We start from the raw sequence: 10930 nt of genomic DNA, 5'->3' as shown, positions 1-10930 counted from the left end.
AGAACCCTTTTGTCCTGGAGCCATTTAAATGAGCAAGATACATGATAGGAAGGACGATCGTTAAAGTTGCTCTTTCAAACAAGATTGTTCTTGAGTTGGTCTTGAGTTGGGGAACTGATCTGGATTTCTGGGTTGGTCTAGAGTTAGAAAGTCTGTACTTGGGGTACAGAATTGTTTTGTCTACCGTTATGAAACATTAAAGGGAGGGAAACAGAGAAGATAAAGATCCTCAATAACTTCAATAGTAGACATTATTCAAGTTAATGGAATTGAGTTATTTAACACCAAAATCGGTGGACCAAACATACACTTAAGGTCCGTGAGTTATCAAAAATAATTGATGCAAGTCTAAGTTTAAAATGAGCTATAATAGAAATATTGAGAGACCTGTGGCTTGTAACGATACAAGGGACCGATTTTAAGACTTTAAGCTGTATCAGATACTTTGTACATCAAGGCCCTGACTAAGGTAAATATAGAGAAGGATTTTGGTTAAAGATATTATAAGAACATCCAGGGTATCAACGTACTTCAGAAGGTAATAGCTTCTTTTGTTAGACAATATAAACTAAAGGGCAGAGAAGATGACATACATGCAGTAATCACTGACAAGGGTATAAACTCTGCATAGTTCTTTCTAATCTTTGAAATCAGTTTGATTTGATTCATTCATATAATAACATCATCAGATAATAAACAAACAAGGAAGAAATGAAGCTTCTCAAAATGGTAGCTATATTATCATATCTGTTATTTGTGAGGTTTCACCGTTATCTCTTCTGGAGTCCGATGAGCATTTTCTTTCCCACTCAACAGTTGTGTTAGCTCTTTGCTTCAATTGTTTCAAACAATATAAGGAAAGACATGTTTCCAATAGCAGAGCCAAACCAGAACAAACTATCATCATAGTGCATACCAAGCAGAAAATGCCGGTGTTGATCTTTGAATAAAACTCAAAATTAAAATAGTATGAAACAAATTTCAGTAGGAACTCTCTACGTGTAAGACATAATATTCAAGAAAAATGAAGCAATTCCAATTCATTATAAATACAAAATAGGACAAAAAAACTCTACATATTTCCATCCACATACCACAAGTATAAGCCTTTTCCTGGACTGAGTCATATCGTTTCTCTATGAATCAAAGAAGGAGAAGGCGGCATCATAGTATTATCTGTCCCTTCTGGAAGTTCCTCTTTCACTGAAGCAAGAGGCCTTTGTGGACTAAAGTAACTCTTTGAGTTAGGAGTAGGAGAACCTCCTGTGATAATTTTAGATGGGCTGGAAATGTTTGGCAGTGGAGAACCTGAACCAGATTTGTTATCTTCACTAAAGACCTGGTTACTCTCGTCTGTCTCTGTGTGCTTCCTGCAAAACTTCTCTTGCATTATATCATATGAATTCCCAGTCCGTACCTCCTGTGCCAGAGTACACCAACAACAGAAAAGCCATAGACTGCAGTCAGCCACAGCAGACTTGCCAAAACAAAAGTTATATGCTGGCAAATTGTATCTCTTTCTCATCTGTATCCGCCAAAAACCGCCGTAAAGTAAACCAAATACACAAAGAACAATCCCAGTGACGGCCATAAGTGTCCTAACCGTCTCGTTATCAATGTTTACAGCAGCTAACAGAAAAATCCAGAAAGGAGCCATACAGAACAGAATGAATGTTGCAATATGGACATACATATTTCCAAAACCTAGTCTCTCCATATTCCATCCAAATACACAAAAACTACAGAAAAGGGAAAGATATGCTAGAGATATATCATCCCAAAAGTCAAGTATCCCACCACTCCATTGTGGATTGGTCTCAATAATTCTGTGCTCATCTCTTGTAGCAAGTGAATATTTTCTCTCTAGTGATTTCGACCTAAGCCGTTGTCGTTGATCACCAATAACTGTCTGGATTGGAAGCTGTGCTTCCTCGTCAATATCAGAATCATAATCCTTCCCCAAGGGGCTAATTATAGAATAGACACCAGCAACGGCCGGTGCAGCAATTGCAACAGATATGCATATTCCTACTCCTATGGGTGGACGCTGAGACCTCCTGTAACCAAGATTCAGACCACAAAGTGCATACTGTGCAAAACAGTTAACATTTAGGAGAATTATAACCACCAACATGTGCGCCCATTCATGAGGCTTGTAAGTTCCATCCTTGCAATAAAGCTTTCTAAGTCTAGTAACATCTTCAGGTTTCCATCTAGATAGAAGTATGAGATGATAGATCCGCTTTGGATGTTGGTACAGACACATAAGGGTAAACAATGCATTAAGAATTTGATTGTTGACTTCAAACCAAACATCTCTCTCGGACTTTTTTGGCAATGCAGCATTTAACATCCCAGTCATGACAAGAAACAAGATTGCACCTGACACAGCAACACCGATTATCCAAATGAAAAGAGCTATGTTCATTGGGTCTCTAATCCATGTTTTACTCATGTTCAGGAGTGAATCCCAATCAATTTTCTTAGAAAATACTTCACTTATACGCTCTCGAATATGATGACCACTTGATGAATGCACAGATCGTGAAATGTCGTCTTTCTCCTTAGCAATCTGCTGGAACCTAGCAGATGCTGAACCAAAGTTGAAGAATCTTTTCTTAATAGGAGCCACCACAGCAATGGAAATAGGGGATCTTCTTTGTGTGACTTCATCATGCAATAAGGTTTTTTGAGATGTAGAGAAGAAAGCATTTTGAGCTTCTCCTTCTTTGCTGTTAGATATTTCTATTTCACCATTGCCATTTCTATCGTTGGTTGAGGTCATTGCTGCAAAAAGTTTCAAACATGTTCAATCAATACAAAAATTGTTGGCCCAAAAATCTCTGTTAGTCATTACAGCCAGAGTCAAATGTTGGAAGTTAATAATGAAGGGAGAACAATACTACATTAAGCACAAGAAATGGGAAGCCTACAAAACTAGAAACATGGAAGCTCAAGAAAACCCCCAAAATAGAATAATCCAAACAAAATCTAACCCAGAAACATGAACCGTTGGCAAATGAAACACACAGTCGAAACGAAAGTTAACCCAGAAAAACAAATCAAACCTTCCCCAAAACTAAGAAACCAACACCATAAACAGGATGATTGAAAAACCCAATTCAGTAATTCCCCCAAACTCTTAAGTCTGATTCACACAACATACAAGTTTACTTATAAAATACCAAAGTTCAGGAATACCCAGTTCGCCTCTTGAAGAATCAGAACAACCCACAAACTGAATGGAAAATTTACAAGCCAGAGCCAATACAACTTACCTAAAAACTGAAAATTAGCGGATCCCACGAGGATTCTCCCAAGAACAGAAGAGTTCAATCATCCGATTACACAAAACTATCCTTAATCATCAGCAAAGCTTCAGAGAAATATGGAAGGCTAAAGCAGAGTAAGTTGTTCACCACCACATAACGCAAAAAATGGCATTGTAAGAACCCAAGTTCTTCGATAAACTGAGAGTCAAAAGAGAGAAGGCAATGGTCAAACAAGAAAGCGAGTTGCAATGCAATGGTGGGTGAGGATGAAGCCGAAATGGGTTTGGCTCTGCAATGAACGACGTCGTTACAAGCGAAGCATCCATTTGACCCCATTGCCTTTCGAAGGGAGGCATCTGGCACTTGCAGCCAGCGAACAATTTGCCTTTTTGGGTTATTTTATTTTATTTTTATTTTTATTTTTATTTTGTAATATACCGAATCCTTCATTATTGATATACAAACGTAACCCATTGCCTTTATTTCAAACTTCACAATAAAATGGTCTAAATTATTGGTTTTGTAGAGAGAAGTCATTTTATTTTCATAACTACCTTTTTCTTTTTCTCGCCCCCACTTCCCAAACCTATCTTTACTTTGACGCCTTTTTATGATTCAAATTGTTAATTGATTTTCATTTACCAATATATTTTGTCTATACTATTGCACCTATAATATGACCAAATTTTAGGAAATTAATGTACAAATCCCTCCATCTAATCCAGAGACTGTTTTGTATTTTTGAAATTAAAAATTTGATTCTCCACTCCACATATTTTGTCCAATCTCTTTTGAATAAGATAAAGAATCCTAATTTCTTTCTTTGTTTTCAGTGATGAAAGTGTTTTTTCAATTGCATAAAATCTTTAAACCTACCGATTTTTGTTATTTCACCGATGAGAAGCGTTGATTTAAAAAGAAAAATGTCTTTTTCTTGTAATAGTCAAGCCATCTTATTTAGAATCAATTGAATAATAAATGTTAAAATTCGCTTTTGATCTATGAATTTTTCATTGAAGTAATGATTTAATCTACAAACTTTGATTTGTAAATAATTAGTCCATGTACTTTCATATTTATAAAAAAAATAGTCCTTAAACTTTAGCACGTACAATTTAGTCTCTAAACTTTCAAATATGTGACATTTTAGTCCTTATCATGTAAAATCTCGTCAAATTTAATTGTCAAATTTGGTTATGTAATGAATTAGTCTTTATAATATGTAAACAAATTTGACTCTTATTCAATTTATCAACCTACCTATGTTAGAAGTTTCATTAAATTTTTATAGAATTTTTTACTATAAGTACTAAACCATTATAAATTATGAAGTTTGGGGATTAATTTATTATAAATTTGGAGGGTTTGGAGACTAAATAGTTACAAATTAAATCTGTTAGTAACTTTTATTTTGGTAGTTCATTTAGGCTCTAAAACATGGTGGTGGCTAGCTAGGTTGTAGGACAAGCCTTCTATTTTCTCTTCATAAATGAAAAGTTAATTCGAAGTAAACGTTCCTAATATCAATATTTATTTTTTTTTCTTATTTTTTTTTATTTTAAATTTTTTTTAGAGATTTGTTCTCATTTTTATTAATTTATTGTTAAAATATTAAATACTCTTCCGACCCTATATCCGAGCATAAAAAATTAAAAATAACCAAAGGCTTCCCCATTTTTGGCATATTTGTAACATATCACTCCTGCGTTATAGGAAAAATTAAAAATATATTGCACTTTTAAAAACAATTTAAAAGAGTAGGATACTTTTCAAACTATTTAGAAAAATATTCTTGTTTTTTTAATAGGTCGAAGTAGATTGAATTTTGAACTCTCAACCTTGCCATTATTTTTTTTCCTTTTTAATTTTTTAGACATTCGACCTTCTTCTTTCTTTCTTTTTTTTTTTTTTTTTTTTTTAATTTTCCATTTTATAAAAACAAATTCTAAAAATATATTTTTATTATTTATAACTTTTTTTAAAAAAGAAAAAAAAACTCCATCAAAATCTTGGTACCAAATGTACAAAAGGAATCCAAGATCATTATTGTAAAATCTTTTAAATTATTGATCTCACTACTGTGATTAAAATTTCTGTTCTTTATATCAATTAGTCTTATTTATAGACTTGCATGTGAAGGTTTTGAGTGTTGATTTGATTTATTATGTCCCCAAATTATTATCTAAAATATGTAAATTTGAATATTGAAGTTTTTTTTACCTAACTTTCAGTAGACTCCGTGAGTGTGCGGATGATCCAAACCAGATTCTTGCTATATGCAGTGATAACCAAAGCTATATGGAGGAAATACATTTATATGTAGATATACCTATTATTTCCTCCACCAGCCCTAGACGTAGAGGACCTGTTCGGGAAAGAGATGGAGGTTTGATGAGGTTGCCCATAATGTGGAAGAGTTTGCCCCCTTATGAAGCAGACGCAGAGTCAACTAATTATGTTAGTTCGATGATGATGATGCCAACATTTGGATTCAGGATAATATGACTCAGAAGGCTGGTCCTTCGTCTTCATACGTGCATGGACATTGGTCGGGTCGTGGAGAGCATAATGGAATATTATATTATGAAAACACCTGCAGAGACTTACAGAGCAACATCAAGAAAAACCTGAGCAACCTCAAGTTCGAGTCGACGACGTCCGCCTTGTGGGATACATTGATTTTTTGTAATCATTTATATAAATGAGATATTTTAATTTACACTTTTTATTTTATGAATATATTTTTTTTAATTTATTCTTTTTAGAGTTTAAATAAAATAATAAAATATTTTTAGAATTTGTTTTTATAAAATGGAAATTAAAAAAAAAAAAAAAAAAAGAAGAAAGAAAGAGAAGGTCGAATGTCTAAAAAATTAAAAAGGAAAAAAAAATAATGGCAAGGTTGAGAGTTCAAAATTCAATCTACTTCGACCTATTAAAAAAACCAAGAATATTTTTCTAAATAGTTTGAAAAGTATCCTACTCTTTTAATTGTTTTTAAAAGTGCAATATATTTTTAATTTTTCCTATAACGCAGGAGTGATAATGTTACAAATATGCCAAAAATGGGAAGCCTTTGGTTATTTTTTAATTTTTTATGCTCGGATATAGGGTCGGAAGAGATATTTAAATTTTAACAATAAATTAATAAAAATGAGAACAAATCTCTAAAAAAATTTAAAAATAAAAAAATAAGAAAAAAAAATAAATATTGATATTAGGAACGTTTACTTCGAATTAACTTTTCATTTTATGAAGAGAAAATAGAAGGCTTGTCCTACAACCTAGCTAGCCACCACATGTTTTAGAGCCTAAATGAACTACCAAAATAAAAAGTTACTAACAGATTAATTGTAACTATTTAGTCTCCAAACCCTCCAAATTATAATAAATTAATCCCAAACTTCATAATTTATAATGTAGTACTTATAGTAAAAAATTCTATAAAAATTTAATTGAAACTTCTAACATAGGTAGGTTGATAAATTGAATAAGAGTCAAATTTTTACATATTAAAAGACTAATGCTACATAACCAAATTTGACAATTAATTTGACGAGATTTTACATGATAAGGACTAAATGTTCACATATTGAAAGTTTAGAGACTAATTGTACGTGCTAAAGTTTAAGGACTTTTTTTTTATAAATATGAAAGTACATGGACTAATTATTTACAAATCAAAGTTTGTAGATTAAATCATTACTTCAATGAAAAAATTCATAGTATCAAAAAGCGAATTTAACATATTATTCAATATGATTCTAAAAAGATGGCTTGACTATTACAAGAAAAAGACTATTTTCTTTTTAAATCTAACACTTCTCATCGGTGTGAAATAACAAAAATCGGTTAGTGTTAAAGATTTTATGCAATTGAAAAAACACTTTCATCACTGAAAACAAAGAAAGAAATTAGGATTCTTTATCTTATTCAAAAGAGATTGGACAAAATATTGTGGAGTGGAGAACAAATTTTATTTTCAAAAATACAAAACAGTTCTGCTGGATTAGATGGAGGATTTGTACATTAATTCGCTAAAATTGGTCATATTATAGGTGCAATAGTATAGACATAATATATTGGTAAATGAAAATCAATTAACAATTTGAATCATAAAAAGGCGTCAAAGTAAAGATAGGTTTGGAAGTGGGGCGAGAAAAGATAAAGGTAAGTTATGAAATAAAATGACTTCTCTCTACAAAACCAATAATTAGACCATTTTATTGTGAAGTTTGAAATAAAGGCAATGGGTTACGTTATATATCAATAATGAAGGATTCGATATTTACAAAATAAAATAAAAATAAAAATAAAATAAATAACCCAAAAAGGCAAATTGTTCGCTGGCTGCAAGGCCAGATGCCTCCTTCGAAAGGCAATGGGGTCAAATGGATGCTTCGCTTGTAACGACGTCGTTCATTGCAGAGCCAAACCCATTTCGGCTTCATCCTCACCCACCATTGCATTGCAACTCGCTTTCTTGTTGACCATTGCCTTCTCTCTTTTGATCTCAGTTATCGAAGGAACTTGGGTTCTTACATGCCATTTTTGCGGTATGTGGTGAACAAAACTTACTCTGCTTTAGCCTTCCATATTTCTCTGAAGCTTTGCGATGATTAAGGATAGTTTTGTGTAATCGGATGATTGAACTTCTCTGTTCTTGGGAGAATCCTCGTGGGATCCGCTAATTTCAGTTTTTAGGTAAGTTGTATTGGCTCTGGCTTGTAAATTTTCCATTCAGTTTGTGGGTGTGTTCTGATTCTTCAAGAGCGAAACTGGTATTCCTGAACTTTGGTATTTTATAAAGTAAACTTTAGTGTGTGGAATTTCAGACTTAAGAGTTTGGGGAATTACTGAATTGTGTTTCAATCACTGTTTATGGTGTTGGTTTCTTAGTTTGGGAAGGTTTGATTTGTTTTTCTGGGTTAAACTTTCGTTTTCGACTGTGTGTTTCATTTGCCCAACGGTTCATGTTTCTGGTTAGATTTGTTTGATTATTCTATTTTGGGGGTTTTCTTGAGCTTCATGTTCTAGTTGTAGGCTTCCCATTTCTTGTGCTTAATGTAGTATTGTTCTCCCTTCATTTATTAACTTCCCAAATTTGACTCTGGCTGAATGACTAACAGAGATTTTTGGGCCAACAATTTTGTATTGATTGAACATGTTTGAAACTTTTTGCAGCAATGACCTCAACCAACGATAGAAATCAATGGTGAAATAGAAATATCTAACAGCAAAGAAGGAGAAGCTCAAAATGCTTTCTTCTCTACATCTCTAAAAAACCTATTGCATGATGAAGTCACACAAAGAAGATCCCCTTTTCCATTGCTGTGGTGGCTCCTATTAAGAAAAGATTCCTTCAACTTTGGTTCAGCATCTGCTAGGTTCAGCAGATTGCTAAGGGAAAGACGAACATTTCACGATCTGTGCATTCATCAATCGTCATATATTCGAGAGCGTATAAGTGAAGTATTTTCTAGAAAATTGATTGGATTCACTCACTGAACATGAGTAAAACATGATTAGAGACCAATGAAACATAGCTCTTTATCATTGGATAATCGGTGTTGCTGTGTCAGGTGCAATCTTGTCTTGTCATGACTGGGATGTAAATGCTGCATTGCAAAAAAGTCCAGAGAGAATGTTGGTTGAAGTCAACAATCAAATTCTTAATGCATTGTTTACCCTTATGTGTCTGTACCAACATCCAAAGCGGATCTATCATCTCATACTTCTATCTAGATGGAAACCTGAAATGTTACTAGACTTAGAAAAGCTTTATTGCAAGGATGGAACTTACAAGCCTCATGAATGGGCGCACATGTGTGTTATAATTCTCCTAAATGTTAACTGCTTTTGCACAGTATGCACTTTGTTGTCTGAATCTTGGTTACAGGAGGTCTCAGCGTCCACCCATAGGAGTAGGAAATGCATATCTGATGGCAATGCTGCACCGGCCGTTGCTGGTGTCTTTCTATAATTAGCCCCTGGGGAAGGATTATGATTCTGATATTGACGAGGAAGCACAGCTTCCAATCCAGACAGTTATTGTTCAACGACAACGGCTTTAGGTCGAAATCACTAGAGAAAATATTCACTTGCTCAAGAGATGCACAGAATTATTGAGACCAATCCACAATGGAGTGGTGGGATACTTGACTTTTGGGATGATATAATCTCTAGCATATCTTTCCTTTTCTGTAGTTTTTGTTATTGGATGGAATATGGAGAGACTAGGTTTTGGAAATATGTATGTCCATCATTGCACATTCATTCTGTTCTGTATGGCTCCTTTCGGATTTTTCTGTTAGCTGCTGTAAAACATTGATAACAGACGGTTAGGACACTTATGGCCGTCACTGGATTGTTCTTTGTGTATTTGGTTTACTTTACGGCGGATTTGGCGATACAGATGAGAAAGAGATACAATTTGCCAGCATATAACTTTTGTTTTGGCAAGTCTGCTGTGGCTGACTGCAGTCTATGGCTTTTCTGTTGTTGGTGTGTACTCTGGCACAGGAGTACGGACTGGAATTCATATGATATAATGCAAAGAGAAGTTTTGCAGGGAGCACACAGAGACAGACGAGAGTAACCAGGTCTATTTACTGAAGATAACAAATCTGGTTCAGGTCTCCACTGCCAACATTTCCAGCCCATCTAAAATATCACAGGAGGTTTCCTACGCCTAACTCAAAGAGTTACTTTAGTCCACAAAGGCCTCTTGCTTCAGTGAAAGAGGAACTTCCAGAAGGGACAGATAATACTATGATGCCGCCTTCTCCTTCTATTCATAGAGAAACGATATGACTCAGTCCAGGAAAAGGCTTATACTTGTGGTATGTGGATGGAAATATGTAGAGTTTTTTGTGTCATGTATTTTATTTAATGAATTGGAATTTTCTTCATTTTTCTTAGAATATTATGTCTTACATCGTAGGAGAGTTCCTACTGAAATTTGTTTCATACTATTTTTAATTTTGAGTTTTATTCAAAAGATCAACACCGGCATTTTCTGCATTGGTATGCACTATGGATGATAGTTTGTTCTGGTTTGGCTCTGCTATTGGAAACATGTCTTTCCTTATATTGTTTTGAAACAATTTAGCAAAGAGCTAACACAACTGTTGAGTTGGAAGAAAATGCTCTCGGACTCCAGAAAGGATAATCGCGTTGAAATCCTCACAAATAACAGAGTATGATAATATTAGCTTACCATTTTGAGAAGTTCAATTTCTTTCCATGTTTGTTTTAAATTATCTCATGATTTTATTATCATGAATGAATCAAATCAAACTGCAGTGTTCAAGATTAGAAAAACTATGCAGAGTTATACCCTTGTCAGTGATACTGCAGTATGTCTATTTCATCTGCCCTTTTAATTTATATTGTCTCAACAAAAAGAAGCTTATTTATATACCTTCATGAAAGTACGTTGATTGACCTGTGATGTGTCTTATTAATATCTTTAACCAAAAATCTTCTATTAACCTTAGTCAGGGCCTGATGTACAAAGTATCTGATAACAGCTTAAAGTCTTAAAATCGGTCCCTTGTATCGTTACAAGCCACAGGTCTCTCAATATTTCTATTATAGCTCATTTAAACTTAGACTGCAGTCAATTTATTTTGATAACTCACGGACCTAAAGTGATG

The 10930-nt window shown here is 33.8% G+C and overlaps 1 protein-coding gene and 1 pseudogene across 1 annotated transcript; one reads left to right on the top strand and one right to left on the bottom strand.

The window, feature by feature from the left end:
- Positions 1-841: 841 nt before the first annotated feature.
- On the bottom strand, positions 842-3586 carry LOC120075993. The gene is made up of 2 exons (XM_039029763.1): positions 3279-3586; positions 842-2787 (listed from the first exon to the last, which is right to left on the bottom strand). The coding sequence occupies exon 2, from the start codon at positions 2783-2785 to the stop codon at positions 1124-1126; it is 1662 nt and encodes a 553-aa protein (XP_038885691.1). The 5' UTR covers positions 2786-2787; positions 3279-3586; the 3' UTR covers positions 842-1123.
- A 4067-nt stretch (positions 3587-7653) lies between these two features.
- On the top strand, positions 7654-9259 carry LOC120076280 (annotated as a pseudogene).
- The last annotated feature ends 1671 nt before the right edge of the window (positions 9260-10930 follow it).

The sequence above is a fragment of the Benincasa hispida genome, chromosome 4, assembly GCF_009727055.1.
Source record: "Benincasa hispida cultivar B227 chromosome 4, ASM972705v1, whole genome shotgun sequence".
Classification (NCBI taxonomy): domain Eukaryota; kingdom Viridiplantae; phylum Streptophyta; class Magnoliopsida; order Cucurbitales; family Cucurbitaceae; genus Benincasa; species Benincasa hispida.
This window is presented reverse-complemented; position numbering and strand designations above follow the sequence as displayed.